At 38.7% G+C, this 23,348-nt stretch overlaps 2 protein-coding genes across 11 annotated transcripts in view; one reads left to right on the top strand and one right to left on the bottom strand.

Annotated features, from left to right (window-relative positions):
- Positions 1–19,633, bottom strand: part of METTL8 (methyltransferase 8, methylcytidine) — an 84,970-nt gene extending 65,337 nt beyond the window's left edge. Inside the window, exons 1-2 of one of the 6 annotated variants that reach the window (XM_053907745.1) lie at positions 19,346–19,407; positions 648–706 (exon numbers count right to left, since the gene is read on the bottom strand). In XM_053907745.1, coding sequence (XP_053763720.1) covers positions 648–695 — 48 coding nt within the window. In that variant the 5' untranslated portion in view covers positions 696–706; positions 19,346–19,407. Of the gene's footprint in view, positions 1–647; positions 707–8,153; positions 8,349–19,345 lie in introns of those variants that run through there. The other 5 variants (XM_053907740.1, XM_053907724.1, XM_019459432.2 and 2 more) reach the window with 5 other exon arrangements.
- Positions 19,634–19,741: 108 nt separating this feature from the next.
- The window catches only part of DCAF17 (DDB1 and CUL4 associated factor 17), a 45,953-nt gene continuing 42,346 nt past the window's right edge, over positions 19,742–23,348 (top strand). For 3 of the 5 annotated variants that reach the window (XM_019459384.2, XM_019459404.2, XM_019459394.2), the window contains exons 1-3: positions 19,742–20,175; positions 20,581–20,684; positions 23,130–23,220. In XM_019459384.2, the coding sequence (XP_019314929.1) occupies positions 20,050–20,175; positions 20,581–20,684; positions 23,130–23,220 (321 nt within the window). In that variant the 5' untranslated portion in view covers positions 19,742–20,049. Of the gene's footprint in view, positions 20,176–20,215; positions 20,472–20,580; positions 20,685–22,573; positions 22,827–23,129; positions 23,221–23,348 lie in introns of those variants that run through there. The other 2 variants (XM_019459418.2, XM_019459410.2) reach the window with 2 other exon arrangements.

Raw genomic sequence — 23,348 nt, 5'->3', positions numbered from 1 at the left:
TTCCAGAAGGCTTCATGAACACCACAGAATCAAGCCTTGCACTATACTTCTTAGTTTAAACAGCCCTAAAGTCGTCCCAACTTCCCAAGAAGGTAAGACTAATTTAACAATGAAGTAGGGAAGCAGAGTAGAAAGTGCTAAACTAAGAATATAATAAGCCTCAAGTTCAAGTCCTGGTCCAACCATCTATTATCATGACTTTTAGAAAAGTCACTTACTGGGCCTGAACCTATTGGCTCATTTGCAAAATGGAGATAATTCCTAAGTTACAAAGTTCTTGCACAGAACGTTATAAAATACTTCATACCTCACAAATATAAAGTCAAATTATTATTCAGTGAATTCCAGAAACATTTCTATATTGTTGGGATGAACATTGGGTGTTACATGTAAGTGATGAATCAATCACTAAATTCTACTCCTGAAATCATTATTACACTGTATGTTAACTAACTTGCATTTAAATAAAATTAAACAAAAATAAATGGCACCCCTTAAAGTTTGAAAAGGAAAAAATCTATCAGATGAAAAATTAGTAAATTATTAGGAACACCATTCCCACCTCCTACTGTTGAGCAATCAGGTACTGAAATGGTAAATTAGGACAACCAGCCAAACTGAAATTAACAGTCGAGCCTTTTACTTACTGCAACGGTGTAAGCAAGAGGCAACGAGAGGCACCAGCTCTCCAGCATTCCATTTTTCCCTGCGGAATGGCACTCAGTAAGGATCACGTAGATGCAGCACAGATGGGGGAAATTGTCTCCTGCCTTTTTATGGATCCATGGGCAAAGGGGAGTGGGGCTGGGGGAAGAAGAGCTAAGAGGGGAATAGTACTGAGCCACCAAAGTGGAGAAAGTATCTCAGCAGCAGTCCTCATTATTGAGCATGACTGCCCAGGGGAGCCTTGACTGCAATCACTCCAGAAAACTGCAATGCACTGGCTGTACCCCAATTCTTGTGTGGGAATGGTAGCTCTTCCCATGAGGCCTTCCAGGAAAATCTTGTAATTGCCTATGGTCAGGCCTGAAACATCACACATAGGATTCTGACTTGGAGCCAGACTCCTCACCCAAAGAAATAAAGGATACAAACACTCTTTACCTAAACATACAATAAACCTTATTCCAAGAAATTATATAAACTAAAAAAAATCAATAAATTTAGGAATTATTTTTTAAAGCCCATGAATAATAATGCCATAGCAAGTTGCTTAAGAACATTATATATATATGTATAGATAGATGCATACATACATACATAATGTTATATATGTATATATAAAATATTTTTAAAGACTTATTTTTAAGTAATCTCTACACCTAACATGGGGGTTGAACTCACAACCCCAAGATCAAAGTCACATGCTCTACTGAATGAGCCAGCCAGGAGTCCCAAGAAAGAATTATATATTTAACCTCGATCACATCATGTAGAGAAACCTTTGTGATCTTCAATCTATAAAAGGTCTTATTTCTAATATTATCTGTAAGTCAGCTGTTAAAAGCTCAGAACTACATTTTCTTTTTTTTTTTTTTTTAAGTTTATTTTGAGAGAGAGAGAGAGAGAGAGAGCACATGTACATGTGGGCACAGGGGACAGGGTAGGGGGAGGAGAGAGAGACAGACAGACAGACAGACAGAATCCCAAGCAGGCTCCATGCTATCAGCACAAGCCTGACCTGGAGCTCGATCCTACCAATCGTGAGATCCTGACCTAAGCCCCTGACCTGAGCAACCCATGCGCCCTAGAACCATATGTTCTATAGAAACATTTTAAATGGTGATTAAGATACAAGACTAGCCCACACATGCTTTTTAAATCCATAATGTGGATGAAAAGAAATTTGTTTATTTTAAATGATCTTAGAAAACTGGCAAATTTCATTTTCCCAACAGCTGAAACACTGCCAATCCATAATGCCTGGGGCAACATGAATCTTATTTAATACAAAAACAATATGATTCTTTTAAAACAACAACAAAACACATAAAACTTGTCAGCCATTTTTTTGCCACCTGATAACATAAGATGTGTCTAAAAGTGATGTTGTTTAACTAAAAACTAGATGTGGACATCAAAATAAGTGTTGACCCTTCAAGTAAGTCACTTTGAGAGATTACCATTTATTCCAATAATAAACATCTTTGAAATTTTATTTTCAGATAATGTCCTCATAGCAGGCCTATTAATTCTTTTTCATATCCTCAGTGGTGGCATACTTTTTGCTTGAGGATAATACCCTTAATTTTTTTTTACAGTAAGTTGTTGTTCTTGTTGCTATAACATAACCAGCTTAGAAAGATCATATTCATTGAGATCTAGCTTCTGGTATGTTCTGTTTCCTTAAACAGCCTTAAACAGTCATACCTCATAAATCAAGTTCACACAGTATATACTGTACTAACACAAATGATAGTATCCTGTGTGCTTATTCTTTTTTAAGAAGCCAAAACTATCTGGAAATATAAGCTGAATGTTTTTTTTAACATCAATAGCAAAATAGAAAACATACAGGGGATAAGGTTCCTCTTATGATTATAACAAACATAATATGAAATACGCAGGAATAAACTTAGCCAGAAATGTATAGAACTGATATGAAGAGAGCTATACAACTCTACAGAGGGGCATGGAAGATAATTTTAATAAACAGGAAGACGGTACATGGGTTTCTGAAGCTGAAGATTAATATTGTAAAAATGTAAATTCTCACCAAAATCATCCATAAAATTAAAGAAATTCATTCAAAATTCCAAAAATGTTTTTGAGAAGCTTAAACAAATAATTTAAAAGTTTATCTGGAAGAAGACACATGCAGAAAGTGCCAGGAAAATTCTGGAAGGGAAATAGTGATGCTAGTTGCGGTGGCATCGGGGAAAGGGGGGTAGGGAAGTACTCATTTTTCCAGACATTAGAGTACACTATACATCAAGTATGTGTATACTTAGCCATGTCTCTAGTGCTAGGATATATAGTCAAAGCACTGAAAAAGAATAGATAATCCAGAAACTAGTCAAAATGCATGTAAGAATTCTATTTGTAATAAAGCTAGTATTTCAAATCAGTAGGTTATGGTTGGACTATTCAAAAAAGTGTTTGAAGAACATGGGCTACCAGGGAGCCTGGCTGGCTCAGCTGGTGCAACCTGTGACTCTGGATCTTGGGTGTGGTGGGTCCAAGCCCCAACTTGGGTGTAGAAGAAAGAAAGAAAGAAAGAAAGAAAGAAAGAAAGAAAGAAAGAAAGAAAGAGGGAAAGAGAGAGAGAGAGAGGAAGAAGAAAGGAAGAGAGAGAGAGAGAGAGAGAGAAAGGAAGGGGTGCCTGGCTGGCTCAGTTGGTGAAGCATGGGACTCTTGATCTCGTGATTGTAGGTTCAAACCCCATGTTGGGTATCGAGATTACTTAAAAAAATAAAATCTTTAGGGGAGGTGCCTGGCTGGCTCAGTCAGTACAGCATGCAACTCTTGGTTTCTGGATCGTGAATTCAAGCCCCATGTTGAGTGTAGAGACTACTAAAAAATAAATAAATAAAATATAAATAAATCAATAAAATCTTTAAAAAAGAAAAAGAAAAAGAAAATGGCCTACGTATTTGGAAATAATAAATTTATATGCCAATGCTATATCTAACACCAAAATAAATTCCAGGTAATGTAAAAAATACTCCTTAATAGGCCTAAAAAATATATGTGCTTACTAAAAAGTAGGGTAGAAAAGACTCTTTTGAACATGACGCCAAAGCTAAAAAGTTAAAAATGAAAGAAAAAGACTAATACATTGTTTATAAAAACTTATGGGAAGATATGCTACAAAAGACTCCAGTGGAGATACTGCAAAACACTACAATGTACTATTGATCTATAAGGAACACTTAGAAAATACTTAGAAATGACCTCCTAAGTAGAAAATGTGCTAATGCCATCAACAAACATTCACCAAAAAAATGCAAATGGCCACCAAACACTTAAAAATATTCATCACACTAACGAAAAATGTCTTTGGGGGGTGCTTTCAACGGCAAGTAACAGAAGATCTTGGCTTAAATAATGAGAGAAAAATATCTCTCATGACTGGAAGTCCAGAGGTTGGGCCAGTTCTAGGTGTGGTTTCATCTTTAGTTCAAGGATGTTATCAAGGACCCACGTTCTTGCCATTTCTCCATCCTGCTCTTTGAGCATCACCTTCACCCTAAGGCTCATTCCCTTTGCCAGTTACGACGTGGCTGCTGCAGCTCCAGGCATCACACTGACACAGCAACATCCAGAGGAAGAAAAGGACTATTTCTTTCTTACGTCTTTTTTTAGGGATGGAGAAACTATCTCACAAGCTCCTCAACAGGCTTGCTCTCGGATTTCTCTGGCCAGAATTGAGAGTCACAAACTATCTCTAAATCAGTCTCTGAAAAGAGAATGGGTTCCTATGATTACCTTGGACTAGAGGTTCTCAGAGTGTGATCCAGGGATCCCTAGGGGCCCAAAACACTTTAAGGGGGTCCACAAAAGGTCAAAATTCTTTTCCTAATAATATCAACATATTCTTTGTCTTTTTTTACAGTGGTGACAGGTGCACTGATGATGCACAGGCAATGGTGGATAAAACTGCTGGCACCTTAGTCTGAATCAAGGCAGTGGCACCAAACTGTACTGCAGGTGACTATTTTCTTCACCAACCATGCATCGACAGGAGAAAAAAAAAAGTCTGTTTCACTTCGGCGTATCCTTGATGAAGCGAAACAATTGTTTTCATGGAACACCATTTGTACTTTGGCATTTTCTCAAAAACAAAGTAAGCCTGGCAGGAAAACAACTGACACCATTTGTCGCCATTAATAAAATTCAAGCGTTTAAGCAAAAAGTTAGAATTCTAGAAAACTTGTGTCCACCATGCTTAGCTTAACAGCTTTCTGACACTTCAACACTGTTCTGAGGAGAATAAGGTATTTTTGACATGGTATAATAAAATGTGTCAACGTTTGGAAGACATGCACAACTCAGTGAACCAATATTTTCCAGATGACACATACGGTATCACAAAATCATACACGGGTAAAAGATCCATTCAAAGTGCAAGACGATCAATGGATTTTAATGTAACAGAGTAAGAGAAGTACACTGATATGGTTTCAAGTATTATATTGCAATTCACCTTTAAGAAACTACCACTGGGGCGCCTGGGTGGCTCAGTCGGTTAAGCGGCCGACTTCAGCTCAGGTCACAATCTTGCGGTCCGTGAGTTCGAGCCCCGCGTCGGGCTCTGTGCTGACAGCTCAGAGCCTGGAGCCCGTTTCAGATTCTGTGTCTCCCTCTCTCTGACCCTCCCCCGTTCATGCTCTGTCTCTCTCTGTCTCAAAAATAAATAAACGTTAAAAAAAAAAATTAAAAAAAAAAAAAGAAACTACCACTTATTGGAATTTAGTATAATATCAAAGAAGAGGATTCACATTCATCCTAAGAGACTATTAAAGTACTCCTCCTCTTTCTAACTACTCACATTTCTCTGTGAGATCAGCTTTTCTTCACATATCTAAAAGAGAACAACAAATCACCACAGACTCAATACAGAAGCAAACATAAGAATCCAGTGTAACAGGTGAGAGGATTAAGAGGTACAAATTTTCAGTCTTAAAATAAGTTGCAGGGACAAAAAGTACAGTGTAAGAAATATAGCCAATACTATCATAATAACATCACATGGTGACAGACAGTGACTTATCACAGTGAGCACTGAGTAATGTACATATTGTTAAATCAATATGTTGTACATCTGAAACTAATATAACACTATGTGTTAAGTATACTTAAAAAAAAAAAGAATCTGGTCATCTTCTCTTAGAGGCCAGATATTAAGGAGATTTGCAAAAATGTAAAGCTATGCCATTCTTCTCATTAATTTGTTTCTTTTGGAAAATATTTTTAATAAAAATGGTATTCATGCTAATATGTAGTGGGTTTATTACTGTTATTTTAAATGACTTAATAAATATTTGCATTTTTCTTTGGTTTAATTTCTAACATAGTAAACATTGACAGCTATGATCCATATAAATAAAAGCTCTTGGGGGTATAATTTTTCAGTGTCAAGGAGTCCTGAGACCAAACAGTTGGAGAACTGCTGCCTTTTGGCTTAATTTTCTGGGGTGACCAGGAGAATGGCAGGACCACTACTTTTTTTAAAAAAGAGCATGATGGGGGCACCTGGGTGGCTCAGTCAGTTAAGCGTCTGACTTCGGCTCAGGTCATGATCTCACAGTTCATGAGTTCGAGCCCCGCATTGGGCTCTATGCTGACCGCTTAGAGCCCGGATGGAGCCTGCTTCTGATTCTGTGTCTCCCTCTGTCTCTGCTCCTCCCCTGCTCATGCTCTGTCTCTCTCTCTCCTTCAAAAATAAATAAAAACATTTAAAAAAATTTAAAAAGAGCATGATGGCTTAATTAAGTATTTGACTTATCATTTTGGCAAAGTGAAATGTTGTGATCAGTGGTATAGAAAAACAAGCATACTCACACACTGTCAGGGGAGACTGCATTGAGAAACCTTTTCTGAGGAAACTCTGTCAATACAAATGAAAATTCTTTTTTGTCTAAATTTTTTAATGTGTATTTATTTTTGAGAGAGGAAGAGAGAAAGAGGGAAAGTAGAAGCAAGCACAAGCGGGGAAGGGCATAAAGAAAGGGAGACACAGAACCCGAAGCAGACTCTGCACTGTCAGCATAGAGCCCGATGTGGGGCCTGAACCCACGAATCACAAGATCATGACCTGAGCCGAAGTCAAACATTTAACCGACTGAGCCACCCAGGCGCCCCCATATGAAAATTCTTGAAGAATAAATTTGATGGAAAATTCAATTTCTAGAATTATATCCTAAGAATGTAACCAGAAGAATATATTAAGCATTTGTCACAGCACTGTTGTACATTATCCTGAAAAACTGTACACCATCTAAATAGTCATCTTCAGAAAACTGACTGAATTACTGTATATCCATGTAAGGGAAAATCATGTAGCTACTTAAAAATGTTACTTAGGGACTCCTGGGTGGCTCAGTGGGTTGAGCATCTGGCTCTTGATTTCAGCTCATGTCATGATCTCATGGCTTATGAGATAGAGCCCTGCATCGGGCTCTGTGCTGACTGTGTGGAGCCTGCAAAAATATTGCTTATAAACCTAAATTTACTGATATGGAAAGAAGTCCATGATTTTTTTAGGTGGGGGAAAAAATAGGGTACAAAATCGTACCTTTAGTAAGATCTCATTTTTAAAAATTAATATATATAATAACAAATATACATATGTATAGGAAAAGTCTGGAAGAATTTAGTTTTCTCTGATTGAAACGCTCAAGGAGTTCCTTCTATTTTCTTCTTCACACATCTCAAATGTTCTTTTTCTTTTTAAGTAAACTCAAATAACCTTTATATTCAGGAAACTTATGAAAATATTTTTACAATCGCTATGTATATAAACTCTACACAATATCCACAGGTAGAGGATCCGTGCTTGGGAAGGAAGGAAAAAAAGATGGTATGGGCAGTAGTAATAGTAACACTTGAAAAGTCTCAAAGTCTTTTTTCTAACAGTCACCCATTTACATGGAGGAAAAGATGCCATGGAACCTGTGAGAGCCTTGGTAAGGGGACCCAGACAGGGTGCTGTAGACAGTTGGATCCAGGACCCATTTACCCTAGGGCCATAGAAGTTCAGAGAAAGATCAGTTTGGGGTTTTTTTTGTTTTGTTTTGTTTTGTTTTAATTTTTAACGTTTATTTATTTTTGAGACAGAGAGAGACAGAGCATGAACGGGGGAGGGGCAGAGAGAGAGGGAGACACAGAATCAGAAGCAGGCTCCAGGCTCTGAGCTGTCAGCACAGAGCCCAACGCGGGGCTCGAACGCATGGACCGCGAGATCGTGACCTGAGCTGAAGTCGGACGCTTAACCGACTGAGCCACCCAGGCGCCCCGAAAGATCACTTTTAAAAGACTTCAATTTGTTAGACCACATAAGGCCAACAACTGCAGATGCTCAGACGGTAAGGGCAAAGAATCCAGAAAGAGAAAGAAATTATTGGAAAAGGCAAAGAGTATCAGGAGGAGGTGGAAAACAAATAACCCATGCTAGAAGACCAAACTCCAATTATTAGAAACTTCCTACTCACCAACTACGGCAGGTACTTGCCACATTGCTAAGTGACATTAAGACTGCTCTCTCTTTCCATTTGGTAACTGTGTTTTTGGTGTGCCAGAACCTTTTCATTTATAGTACTTCTTAATCATCAGACAGCAAACACAGATGGCACCAGTCAGGTCTGCCCAGCCTAGCCTTTGAAGCCAGCTCCTGGGAAAGCTTGTGCACCCTCTGCTGGCCAGCTCCACTCCAGGACAAGAGGGTCTGTGTCCTACAGAGACAATTTCACAAATCACAGGGATACACTTTTGTGTTCTCTATATAGCTAATTTCAGCGAAGAGCTTGGAAACCATTTCCTCAAACTGCCACCTGAAGGAAACAATTACAGATGAAAACAATGCCTTCCTTTGTTACACCAAAGAAAAACATCATAAAAACTAAAGTACTGTGAGAAAACATACCATAAAAAGCATGTTAAATTCAAATGATTTCATCTTATTATATAATTAAATAAGTAAAGGTATGCAACACCTAATCTGACTATAAGGCTAATTCATTAGAGTTTTACTCTGGTCGAAAACCTGAGAATTACTGTAACAATAATATCTGCATAGGTTTTATAATTTACAAAAAGCTCTCACATTCACTTTTACAACTCATCCTTACAATAATACAATAAGTAAGGGAAGGAGGCAGGACAAGCATCTTTATCACCATTTCACAGATGTGGGAGACGAGGCTCAAAGAGGTTACATGTGTTGCCTCATTCACACAGCTATCAGACTCCATACCCCAAGCAGGCTTCCTGACTCCAAATGCTATGGTCTACTCAGTACACTATTACACCTAAGCTGCTGATCTATAAGGAGTTTTCGATAGAGCTGGTATGTATTTCAGGCAGAGGAGTAAAAAGCCTAAAACCAATGTTTTTATAATACATTCCATTTTGTTTCAAAAGTCACCAAAACTTCAGATGCTGAACTCTAAATCTGGGGATTTGTACTGTAGGCAGTGCTTTGTGCTAAAATAACATGAGGTTTTTGTTTTTGTTTTTTTTTTTTGAGAGAGAGAAAGAAAGAGAGAGAGAGAAAGAATGAGTGGAGGAGGGGCAGAGAGAGAGGAAGAGAGAGAATCCCAAGCAGGCTCCTTGATATCAGCAGAGCCTGATGTGGGGCTTGATCTCACGAATCATGAGATCATGACCTGAGCTGAAATCAAAAGCCAAATGCTAAACCAACTGAGCCACCCATGCGTAACCAAATACCAGTTTAACAAGGGGAGTGGACATTTTAATAAGAAATCTACTGAAAACCAAATAACATTAACTTCGGAATTTCTATATGTGGCATGTCTATGCCCATAAAGGGTATATCCTACCAGGCTTTGTACCTTCTGCATTCACTTGGTCAATTCTATTTATTTGGTTTGAAACGGGGTGGGAATCCTCAAGTTCTGGTCCTTTCTCTTGAATCTTTACAATCTTAATAATTTCTCCCTTATGAAAAAAGCATTATGGATACTGTTTTGTTGGACACTTCAGCATGCTGAAGAAGATTCAGTGTAATTCAGCTATAAACACATAGATCCCCAAAACGAAAAATCCAAACAAAGTAGTAATGATAAACAGAATCAAACATTATATAGCACTTGCTATGTGCCAGGCATTACTTTAAATGCTTTACTATGTTACTCATTTAGTCCTCCCAAACAGATAAATAAGTGAGGCATAGACAAGTTAAAGTAATTCTAGTTAAGTGGGATACCCTGGTTGGTAAAGCGAGGCTAAGATCTACACGCAGGCAGGCTGGTAACTGAGTTCATCTTAAGTTTACTTTTAAAATGCAATAGGGGTACCTAGGTGGCTCAGTTGGTTAAGCATCCAACTCTTGATTTTGGCTCAGGCCATGCTCTCATGGTCTGTGAGATTGAGCTCCGTGTCATGCACTGTGCTGGCAGTGAGGAGCCTGCTTGGGATTCTCTGCCTCTCTCTCTCTCTCTCTCTCTCTCTCCTCTCTCTCTGCCCCTCCCCCACTTGTGTGCGCACGCCTATTGCATTTCAAAAGTAAACTTTTAATTTTGGAATAGTCTAAGATTTACAGAAAAGTTGCAGATAGTACAGAAAGCTCCCATATTCTAACCTAGTTTCCTATATTACTAAAATCTTACACTAGCATGGTAATTTGTTACAATTAATAAGCCAATACTAATACATTACTATAAACCTAAGCCCATACTTTATTCAAATTCCCTTTATCTTCATTCGATGTATTTTTCTCTCATAGAATTCCATCTAGGGCATCATGTTATATTTCGTGATCAGGTCTCCTTAGGCTCCACTTTGGCTCTAATAGTTTCTCAGACTTTCTTTGTTTTTGAAGACCTTGACAATTTTGAGGAATACTGATCAGGTATCTTGTAGAATGTCCCTCAATATTTATGAGATGTTTTCCTCATGATTAGACTGGGGGTTTGGGTTTTAGGGGAAAAAACTACAGAAGTAAAGTGCCATTCTTATCACATCATATCAAGGGTATTCATGATATGAATATGACTTATCAGGGTTAACGTTAACCTTGATCACCTGGCTGAGGCAGTGATTGACAAGTTTCTCCACTGTAAACTTATTCCCTTCCTCCTTTCCATACTGCATTCTTTAACTTTTTTTTTTTTCAGTATTTATTTTTGAGAGGAAGAGACAGAGCGTAAGCTGGAAAGGGGCAGACAGAGGGAGACACAGAATCCAAAGCAGGCTCCAGGCTCTAAGCTGTCAGCACAGAGCATGAAGCGAGGCTCGAACTCAAGAGCTGTGAGATCATGACCTGAGCTGAAGTCGGTCGCTTAACCAACGAGCCACCCAGTGGTCCCTCCATGCTGTATTCTTTAGAAGGAAGTCACTACGTGCAGCCCACACTTAGGGAGTAGCGAGTTATGCTCCACTTCTTTAAGGGCAGAATAGCTACTTAAATTATTTGGAATTCTTTTACATGGGAGATTTGTCTCTTCTCCCCCATTTATTTACTCAATCACTTGTTTCTATCAGTATGGATTCAAAGACATTTCTTTTACACTGTGGGTTATAACCCAATACTATTTTATTTATTGCTCAAACTGTTCCTGTTTTGGCTATTAAGAGTTCTTTCTTCTACAGTTTCTTTCTATAGTTGGCTCCTATGTTCTTTTGACATACTCTCATCATTGTGTTTTTGTTTTGGAGCACTTGCCTTATTTTCTGGCACTACAAGATACTGCAGGCTCATGTTGTATATTCGTTAACCCAATCCTAGAATCAGCTACTTCTCCAAAGAGTGTCTGTTTCTTTTATTGGGGAATGGACCAGGTACTGGGTGTGCTCCTTGCTACAAGATTGCTTCTAGGCCCTCTCAATTGACAAAACAAGGAAATATATGTGGGAATACTAAACCTTGTATAAACACGTTTTTATAAATGCTTCTACATGTATCTACCATTATCTATAGCAAGCTAAACTAGAGTTCATACTTTATCAATTAGAGTACAGTGCTTATGAACAGTTCCTACCGCCTTTAGTTTTAGTCTCATTTTCAAGTTACTTGGCTCCTTTCAGTGAGGTTATTAAATACATTTATAATACAATTAGATTCCTTTATCAGGCTGCCCTCCATCCTAAATCCCATTTCCCCTTATTTATTTTTAAAATTTGCATGTGTCAAGGTTTACTCTTTGTGCTGTAGAGCTCTGTGGGTTTTAACAAATGCACAGTGCCATGTATCCACCATTTCAAAACCATGAAATAGTTTCACCACACAAAAAACATCCTCTGTGCTGCCAAATCAACCCTCTTCTCTCCTTAAACTACCTGTTTTGGTTACATTTTCCTAACAGAGAATGTACTAGACATCATTGGTTCTCATCCTTTCCCCTTACAACAACGAGTTGACATTTATAAACTTATGTAATTCTCACTTCAATCCTGAGTATTTCCTCTTAGCAGGTGATTGAATCAAACTCAGAGAGAATACGTGGCTTGGTTAAGATCCCACTAAGTGGTGGTGCTGGAACTACAACTTGTGCCTCTTGACTCCTGGTATAATGCTCTTTCTACTACATAACACAGCTTCCTTGTTGAGACAAGAAGACAGAAGTGATGGTAAGTGATCATATCTTACATTAACAGAAGTCTTTACACTAAAAATACTAAAGTGGAATTGTAGGGGTGCCTGGGTGGTTCAGTTGGTTAAGTGACTGACTTCAGCTCAAGGATCATGAGGTCAAGCCCCACGTCAGGCTCTCTGCTGTCAGTGCAGAGCCCGCTTCAGTTCCTCTATTTCCCTCTCTGTTCCTGCTCCACTCTCATGGTGTGTGCACTGTCTCTCTCAAAAATAAATACATAAACGTTACAAAAAATAAAGTGGAATTGTAGTTCTGGTAATTTGGTGAACTGACACCCCAAAAACCTTTCTGTTATAAAACACTCCCAAAGGCTGAATAAAAACATTAAAAAAGGGGCGCCTGGGTGGCTCAGTCGGTTGAGCATCTGACATTATCAGATTAAAGGGAAAAAATTATATGATTATGTCAGCAGATATAAAGTAGTTGATTAAATTCAACACCCATTCATGATTAAAAATCAAATAAACAAAGGGTGCCTGAGTGGCTCATTAGATTAAGTGTCGGACTCTTGATTTCAGTTCAAGTCTTGATCTCATAGTTGTAGGATCAAGCCCTGAGTAGGGCTCTGAGCTGAGTGTGGAGCCTGCTTATGATACTCTCCCTCTCTCTCTCTCTCTCCCCTACTCCCCTTCTGCCCCTTCGCCCAACTCATGCATGCTGTCTATCTCTCAAAATAAATAAATATTTTTTTAAAAAAATCAAATAAGACTTTTAGCAAATATGGAATGGAAGAGAATTTCATTAATCTGATTAAGAGTAGCTATCAAAAACTTACAATGTTATCCTAATGGTGAACTATTAGAAATATTCTGTTTATAAACATGAATAAAACAAGAATGGCCACCTTCACCAGTTTTATTCATTGTATTAGAAGTCCTGGCCAGCACAGTAAGAAAAGAAAGAGTAATAAATGGTAAGAGTTGAGAAGGAAGTAATAAAGCTGTCACAGTTTCCTGAGGACATGATTATCTACATAGAAAAATCCCCCAAATCTTACAAATGACTTTTTTTTTTACAAATGACAATTATTATTGCTAAAGATAAAGTTTGTCAAGGTTGCTAAATAAAAGACCAATATACAAAAAGAAAATTTGCATTTTTATATGCTAGCAAAAATATAGTTAGAAAATCTAATTTAAAAATTTACCATTTATAACACTGACCAAAAATATAATGTACTTAGGAAGTTTAAAATATGCAAATCCCTTATGAAAAAAATTATAAAACTTCATTGAAAGACACTACAGATCTAAATAAATGGAGAGACATATGGTCTTCATAAGTAGGATAATTTGATATGGTAAAGATGTTAGTTCTCTTCAAGTTGATACACAGATTTAATGCTATTCCAATCAAAATTCCAATAAGGTTTTTTTGTGGAACTGAAGCAGATTTAAAAAGGTATTTGAAAATGCAAAAGGCAAAAAAGAAATAAGATACTCCTGAGAAAAAGGAATAAGGTAGAGGATTTGTCCTACCAGCTCTCAGGCCTTACTATAAAAGTGGTCAGGTATTAGCCCAGTAATAGAAATACAACAATGGAACAGAAAACACAGACTAGAAACAGACCTAATTATAAATGTAAACTTGATATACAATGAAGTTAGCACTGCAGATCAACAGTGCTAAATTCAACAGATTAAATTCAACACCCAGTTTGTTTGAGGTTTGAGGGAACCTTCAAAAAAATAGTTCTGGGACAACTGATTTTTCATGTAGGAACAAAAATTAGGAATAATAAATGGGTGTTCATTTAAGCTGCCAAGTTTGTGGTACTTTGCTACACAGCTAGAGAAAAGAAATACATTCTTTAACATGTATACCAGGAGACAGGTTAAAGGATGTCTGTAACAGTACTTTTCTAGGAATAAAAAACTTGAAAGAAACAAAAGCCCAGTCAGTAGAAGATGGATAAATTGTAGTAAATTCATACAATTAAATACTATATAGCAGTAAAAATAAATGAAATGAACTATAGGTACTTTGTCAAGTATAATGTTGAAGAAAAAATAGGTGGGGCGCCTGGCTGGCTCAGTTGGTAGGGCACGTGCGGCTCTTGATCTTGGGATTGTGAGTTCGAGCCTCAGGTTGGGTGTAGAGATTACTTAGAAATAAAAAATTTTTTTAAAGGGAACTTTTTTTTTTGACAGAATGCAGGTGCAGGGGGTGGGGAGTGGCAGAGGGAGGGAAGGAGGGAGGGGAAGAGAGAGAGAGAGAGAGAGAGAGAGAGAGAGAGAGAGAGAGAAGGAATCTTAAGCAGGTTCCATACCCAGTGTGGAGCCTGACGTGGGCTCAATCTCACAACCATAACACCATTACCTGAGCTGAAATCAAGAGTCGGACGCTTAACAGACTGAGCAACCCAGGCATCTGAGAAATAAAATCTTTAAAAAAAAAGAGAGAAAAGAAAAAATAGACAAATTGTAGAAGAGTACACATATATTGTATGATTCAATTTATATATGTTCAAAAACACTTATAAGTTAACAATATTTTATTTATATAAAGAGGAAAGAGGGATCTGGGAACCAGGAGAGGCACCTAGGAGATGTCAAAGTTGCAGGTAATGCTCTAAAGTTTTGTTTTGTTTTTTAAGTAGGCTCCACGTCAGGGTATAAATCATGACCGTGAGATGGAGATCTGAGCTGAAGTCAAGAGTCAGATGCTTTACTGATGGAGCCACCCAGGCACCCCTCTTCTGGGTTTGTTTTTTTTAAGTTGATGATAAATACATGTGCATTCATTTTATATTTTTTATACATTATGCTATGTTATCTATACATGTTCTTTAAATAAAATAATTTTAAAATAAGAATAGTTTATAATCATTACTATCAATCTTTAAACCTAATCTTTCTGGATTTTGTATATGCATGAATGTACTTCATGTTTAAACAAAATGTGAAAATATACAGTGAAAAGGAAACATGAGAACCAAACTTGTGGTCAAAAGCCTCAGTAATTTCAAAATAAATTTCCAAAAGTGATTCTCACCTAAAATACACCAGCTACCTGCTAACTGGCCTATTTCACTCTTGTTGTTAAAGGGAATGTTAGCCTATCACTAGTGATTTTTCCATCACACTACCGTGGTCCCACATGCTCTGACCCCTGCCCCTTCTGGGACCTGATTTTACTTCCTTCTTCCCACATTCCTAACCACAGAACAGAACCTAACATTCTTTAGCATCAGTGTGTAAAAAGCTGATATGTACATTTAATAAAATCTAGGTATTGTTTCATAGACACCACATCATACGTAGTTCCCTGTTTTCCATTTGTTCTGGGGAGTTTGGAGAGGGTTATTGTGGTTCTGCTTTATTATGATTTCACTTGAATCTTTTATTTTCTTCATTGTTAATATCCACTACATTAGGAGTCTTATCAACTCTACTTCCAAGATATATCCTGAATCTGTTCACTTTTTTCCATTTCTCCTGCTACCACGCCAGTCCAAACACTACCATCGCTTACCTGGACCAAGTGAACAGCCTGTTCACTTGCATTCTTATCTCCTCACAGTACATTTGCCACACTATAGCCATAAAGATCTTATTATATCACAAATTAGATCATGTCACTCTCCTTCAAAGCCTCCTTTGGCTTTGATTAAAATCCAAAATTCCTTATGCCTGATATAACTTGGTTCTGGCTTACCTCTCCAAGTTCATCTCCCTCACATGCACCAGAGAGTCACACTGGCCTGACAGTTTTAGAATAAGCCAAGGTTGTTATTGCTTTGGGAACCTTGCATTCAAGAGTTTTCTGCCTGGACTACTCTAACCTCAATTCTTTGCAGACTCACTCATCCTCATCATTCAGGTCTCAGCTCAGAAGTCCAATCTGCAAGAGGCCTTCCCTGACCACTCTAGCTAAAATAAAGCAGGGCTTCCAACCATACTCTACCAAGCACATCACCCTGTTTTGTCTTCTTCACGGCCCTTATCACTACCTGAAATTTCATTTTTGTAATCTATGTATTTATCGTCTAACTCCCTCCACACGTAGAGGCCTTGTCTATCCCATTCACTGTTATACCCTATGCCAAAATAGTTGCCAGCACAAAGTACATGAACATAATTACATGCTGAATGAATGACCTCTTGTGGTTTTGTCTCTGAACAATTTATCTCTGAACAAATGTTCAAGTTTAATAACCTGAGTGCTTTACCATGCTTCTTTAAACAAAGAACATGAACAAAAAGCATTTTATTAACTTCTGAATTCATATCTCTTTGTCTTTAAATATCATGATAGGGGTGCCTGGCTGGCTCAGTTGGTAGAGTATGACTCTTGATCTTAGGATCATGAGTTTGACCCCACATTGAGTGTAGAGATTACTAACAAAATAAATTTAACAAAATATATATTAAAAAACATCGTGGTAAAGATAGCTAAGTATTCTGTTAAAACACATGACACAGATTGAAAAAGAAAAACAAGAAACAAAAAAACAATGTTTGTTCTAGGTCTTAAATTGAGAAGTCATTTTCAAATCCTAAACTAGGGATATCTGTGCATGCCATTTTACCCTCAACAAATGGAAAAAATATCTACCTATAGGTAGAACTGTTGGGGATTCAAGTTTTTAAAAAGTTATTTCTTCTTATGAACACTGTGGTTTCCTACCGATTTAAAGAAAAAAGGAAGACTAAATCTGCATGTATGTTGAAAGTACCTAGTTGCCAATAATAGATTCTATACAATGTCCTTAGAACGGTCAATTTATTCAACATACATATGCATCCTTTGTATACTGCCTAAAATGTGGTTAATGCATATGTATGTCGAATGAACGAATGGACTACTCTAAAAACAGTATGTTGGGGGGCACTCAGTACAGCATGCAACTCTTGATCTTGGGATCCTGAGTTCAAGCCCACACTGGGTGTAGAGCCTATTAAAAAAAAAAAGCATAAAAACAATGTGTTGGGAAGACCAACAAACAATAATTCTAATACAGTGCTACAACCAATGTATGCAGAGAAACATGTTAGAAGAACCAAGTCTATACCTGAAGTGAAGGGGTCAGGAAAAGTGTGAGTGGAGGTGTGATACCTGGGATGAGTTACAAGATAAAACAGACAAGAGAAGGAAAGGCAGGGAGTTCCAAAGAAAAGTTGAAAGGCCCATTGGCTTGAGTAAGTGAGCAACATGTCAGAGCCACAAGAGCAAATGTTAAGTAACGATGGACAAGGAAATAAGACTGAAAGTGTGGGCAAGATGCAGACAGAAGTGCCCTGTACACATTAAGGGATTCAGATTTTGTCCTGTACGGCACCTATTCAGACCCCTAGGAATTTGTACGACTTGATAAAAATCAACAACAAAAATATTTTTTTAAAAAGGATACTCTGGATTATCTGAATGACCCCCTTATAATTGAATACTGTCATAAGATTTCAGTTTACATGTTTGTGTTTAGCATTGCACTGGCAAACAAGTGGTACCATTTGTCACTGGCATAGGTTAATGAGAAAGAAATGGGGACTACTTTGTGTAAATCATGTTGTTTGACAAGTGAAGATCAAATGAAATCATGACACATTGAACAAAGGCAGGCTTTGCCGTGGTTTAAAAAAAAGAGGTGAAGGCACTGAGTAATCTCAACACAAGTACAATATGGACAGGGCTTTTGTAAAGAAGTTATGCTATGGAGGACAGTGAATATTTGCTTTTGGAGCATATCAGGTCCAACAAAAACTGTCTCATTGGTAACAATGAATAAGTATTCATTTGAATTTATTTGTTTCATAATTGTGCTTCATTTAACTTATAACCGGGAGTTATAGTTGTATAAGATATACAACATAAGGAGTGTATATATAGTTTTATATTTGCATATATTTAACATACTAAAAATATTTTAAGTTAACAATGGAGAATCCTGGGTATCCACTCAGGCTTGAGAAATTCTGCTCTGGGTGATTGGGAGCCACTGAAAGATTTTAATAAGGAAATGACAAATTTGTGCTTTAGAAAAATCACTCTGGCAGCAGGATGGAGAATTCGAATTGAAAGTACTTAAGTAAGGCAGAAAGGAGGGTACTTAATATAATAATGTGATGAAGTGGTGGGGCCCTAAATTACGCAGGGGATATAAAAAGGAGATGGAAAAGAGAATCAAAAGGACTTGGTTGTGGGTGAGAAAGGGAGGGTATCCAGGATGACTGCCCTCTGGGTGACTTGGTGGTGAGATAAAGACAACAGGAAGACAAACAAGTGAGGGTGAAGGGGGATGAGAAAAGAGAGATGATGAATTTAAGTCAGCAATGATTTGAATTTCATTTCATCCAAAGAAAATCCAGTTCTCCTTTCTGGGCCCCAGTTTTCTCAGTGACAGCTGCATTCATGAATTACCAAATTAACTATTATAGTGCGCTCTAAAAATATACAAAGCGCTGCACAGTATGCTGTAAATAAGTCATGAAAAATCAGCAAAAGCTCAAGCCCTGAAGGAAATATTTTAAGTTAACAATAGAGAACCCTGGGTATCCGGGACACAATTTTTACCAAACACTTAAATTGTGACCCAATGCACTCACCCAGTACTGCACTCTTTGCTGTCAGTCAAATGCAATCACTCCCTTGCCCACGTATGAAAGAGAGGTGGCATGTCAAGCCCACGTGGGAGACGCAAAGACACGACCCTTAACGGACTTGCAAAGCAATCCCCGGGGGCACATGTAGTGCGTGATTACGGAAAATGTAGTGTAGGGGGAACTTTGACCCTATAGGCAGGGGTAGGCGACCAAGTTACCTTCTACTTAGAGGAATCAACGTGGAGTATCTTACAGTCCATTAAGAATGTAAACATTTCATATTTTATTAGCAAAAGAAGAGAAAAAAGAGGCGAGAGGAAGGAAAAGGCAGCAATTATCGCAAAACCAGCCTTGTGTCCCCGCAGGCCACAAAAGGAGAGAGTAAGTCAATCCTAGTTTGGTGGGAACGCCAGCATCTTCCACCACTAACTCCTACTACAACAGCATTGTGCTTCTAGACCCGAAATGTTTAACCGTCAACCTCATCCACAACGTCCAACGTGCGACTGAAGGGAAAGCCGCGGGCCGTACCTTTAGCACAGGACACTGCTTTGGAAAGAGGGGGGTGGCTTTCAACACAGCGCCCCTCCCGGCGCTCGGCCAGGGCCTCCTAGAGCGAAAGTCGGGAGCTGAGAGACTCGAGGGTAACCGGGCGGCAAGGTTTACACAGCGAAGCGAGACCAGGAGGCGGCAACACAGCGCCCCTAGGGTTCTGCCCCGCTCGGTACGCAGACCCGGAAAAGGGGGGCGAGCCCCACGGCGCAGCCTCCGCGCTGCCAGAGGAGGAGGGGCTGGGCGGGGTCTCGGCTGGTTGGGGCGGGGCCGGCACCAGAGCTCTCTTCCTGCCGCCTGATGGGAATTGTAGTTCTGGGAAGGAGCCAGGTTCCCTCAAAGGGCTCTGGGAACTACCTCTCCGGGTGAGGAGGGTACGGCTCCGGCAGGCCGCGCGTTGCGGGGGCGTCGCACTGTCCGCAGCCCGGTCCAGACTTGCAGAGTGTTTGAGTGGCAGGCCGGGAGGGGTATCTTTTCCTTTACTCTGCGCTCAGACAGCGCCAACCCCGCCTTCCCTCCCCCCACTGCCGTGCGCTCCCTGCCCGGCTCCCCGCGTCAGCTTTTCCTGAGCCCCTGGATGAGCTGGGCCCTGGAGGTTCGAAGGTAACGGCCGCTGCCTGGCGCGGAAGCGAGGGGCGCGCCCCTCTTCAGCCCAGCAAACCCCGCCCCCGGCCCTTGCCTCCATGGGCCCAACTCAGAAACCCAACGTGTGCCGCCAGCTGAGCCGCCGGGCGCTGGGCTTCTTCTCGCGGGACGCAGGCGTGGTGCAGAGGACGAACCTGGGCATCCTGCGGGTGCTGGTGTGCCAGGTGACCGCCGGCTGCTGGGAATGGGGCCAAGGGCAGAGGGGCGACTGGCGGCTAAGCCTCCTGCTGGGGTGCAGTTTTTACTCGTTAGCGCTTCCTTTTAAGAAGATCACAGGTGATGGACAGGGGTATCCAGGCCCTGAACCTGGGGAATTAGTAAATAGCTATTAATAGAACCACCGTATGCTTTCAGTTTTAAGCTTCTTATGTCTTCCTGCAAACAGTCTTCCTAAAATTTGGTCACACCGCGTAAAACGTTGAGGACAGAGTGAGGGAGAAATGAACATGTTTTAAATAACGTACGTGGAATTACTTTGAAAACTGTAGATTTAATTATCCCACTTAATATTGCTGCAGGGTAGAGACTTATGAGTTATTTCCTAAACCAAAATTCCTTGTGTCTTTCAGGAAAGTACTAAATTTAAGAATGTTTGGACAACTCATTCCAAGTCACCTATAGCCTATGAGAGAGGAAGAATATATTTTGACAATTATCGGTGCTGTGTCAGCAGGTATCTTGGTGAACATTTTTCCTGTAATTCACCTCACTGTTGATCTTGACTCATTTTTATAGAACCACATGCTTTATCAATGTTTAATGAAATAGGAGAATGGAAAAATGAGCCCAAAAGAAGAGTAAGTGGTAAATGGGTATAATTTTAAAATCTTCTTAAACCCAAAGTTAGAGGTTTCATCTTTGCAAGTACCAATTTAAAATGAATTTACTTTATAGTGCAGGCAAAATGATAGGTTGCTCAGAGTATGGTGTAGTGTTTTATTCTGCTTAGAAGATAGCAGAGTCAAGCAAGTCAGGTATCTACTAATTATATGCTGCTTTAGAGAAAAATTTCTTTAAATTAAAAAAAAAATGTTAATGTTTATATTTGAGAGAGATAGAAGGACAGTATGCTAGTGGGGAGGGGCAGAGAGAGAGAGACTGAGACTGAATCTGAAGCAGGCTCCAGGCTCTGAGCTGGCGCGACACAGCCCCAAGCAGGGCTTGAACTCTCAACACTTGAGATCATAACCTGAGCTGAAGCTGGACGCTTAACTGACTGAGCCACCTACGTGCCCTGGGAAGAAGTTCTATGTTTTGTTTTGGAAGTACGTGCCTTTCTTTGCTTTAAGAGAAAATTTTCGAACATGCTTCAGAGAAAACAGTGTAGTGAACGCCCATGTACTAATTACCTAAATTCAAAGATGATCCAAATTTTGCTGCATTTGCTTATCTACGCCATTGCTCACTTTTCCTTTATCTTTTAACGAAGTGTTTTAAAGCATATTCTAAACACCATGCTTTGCTTCTATAAAAAATATTAGACATTTTCTTTCTCTTAACAGCTTAATTAAGATATAATTCACACACTGGTGCCTAGGTGACTCAGTTGGTTAAGCACCTGACTCTTGATTTTGGCTCAGGTCACATCTCTCAGTTCCTAGATTCGAGCCCCATGTCAGGCTCTGCACTGACAGTGCGGAGACTGCTTGTGATTCTGTCTCCCTCTCTCTTTGCCTCTCTCTCTCAAAAATAAATAAATAAACATTTTTTAAAAGATATAATTCACATACTATACAATTCGCCAATTTAAAGTATACAATTTGATGACATTTAGTTCGTTGAATGTTCATTCAATGATAGGAATTTTGGTGAACCCTTGCGGTTCATATAGGCAGCCAACACTACAGTTGACTTTAGAACATTTTCATCACCTCAAAAAGAAAGTTTATTGCCTTTAGCTATTGCCCCAATACCCACATCATCCTCAGCAACTGCTAGTGTGTTTTCTGTCTCTATAGATTCATCTGTTCTGGACATTTCATATAAATTGAATCACATAGTATGTGTCTTTTGTGATTGGTTTCTTAGTAGATTACCAGTTGATAATAAAAGATATAATTCAAGAACAGCCAGATGGAAGAGTTGCATAGGCAAGTTACATGCGAAAGGGCATGGAATATCCATGCTCTTTGAGCACACTACTCTCCCTGAATGTCCATGTGTTCACCAACCTAGAAGCTTCTCCCTTTGTTAATATATACATTTCAAGGTGCCTGGTGGCTCAGTGGGCTGAGCATCAGACTCCAGCTCAGGTCATGATCTTGCATTCCTGGGTTCAAGCCCCATATCCGGCTCTGTGCTGACAGCTCAGAGCTTGAAGCCTGCTTCAGATTCTGTGTCTCCCCCTCTCTCTGCCCCTCCCCTGCTCGCACTCTGTCTCTCTCTCTCTCTCAAATACAAGCAGTAAAAATATTTTTTTTAAATAGCAGCTTAATTTTAAAGTACATCAGTTAAAAAAAAGGAAAATATCTATGATCATATCTCAGTAGTAATCAGAGAAGTATAAATTAAAAATAAGGGACTATTTTTCACCTAAAAATTGTAGTTTCAATACTGGCAGAGGTATAAACTTGTTCAATTTTTCTGAAAGGCAGTTTGGGAATTAAAAAAAAAAAACAACACCTTAAAGGTATTTCCTTTTTTAACCTATTAATTTTCATTCTAAAATAAAAGGACTCTTTTTATCTAATTTTCATTTTACAATATTGGAATAACAGTTTTTGAATGCCATGGAATTCAGCAGAGATATTCACTGTAATCATTCAGGGTTAAAGAAAGAAATCAATATGACCCAACTTTGGAAAATAATCTGCAGGTAAGTATATGTATATAAAGAAAAAGCAGAAGAAAATGAACCAAAATGTTAATAATGGTTATTTTTATAATTTTATAGTATTCTAATCTATGTTACTGTATTTTTCAGATTTTTTTCCAGTGAATTTCCTTTTGAATTATGTGATCAGGAAAAAAATGTTAACATTTAGTTAAGAAAAGGAAGACAAAGTAGCAAGTTGTATCTTGGTATTCCAAATCTCTAAATAGAATAAATCACTCAAAGCTGAGCAAACACTGTCTCAATGAATAAGAAGAATAATCATTCATTTTTCTTTTTTCCCAGTGTTGCATCAGAGCCAAGAAAACTTTATGAAATGCCAAAATGTTCCAAATCAGAAAAAATAGAGGATGCTTTATTATGGGAATGCCCAGTGGTAAGATTTATTTTTAGAGTATTTGTTTCTAATGCATTTTTTGCTTGAAAGAACTGATCATTGTTGATATGTAGTATAAAGGAACAAAGCTTTAATATCATAGTGATTCCTGAATCTTGAAAGGAGTC

The sequence above is a fragment of the Panthera pardus genome, unplaced genomic scaffold (assembly GCF_024362965.1).
Source record: "Panthera pardus isolate Hobbes unplaced genomic scaffold, ASM2436296v1 HiC_scaffold_10, whole genome shotgun sequence".
Classification (NCBI taxonomy): domain Eukaryota; kingdom Metazoa; phylum Chordata; class Mammalia; order Carnivora; family Felidae; genus Panthera; species Panthera pardus.
This window is presented reverse-complemented; position numbering and strand designations above follow the sequence as displayed.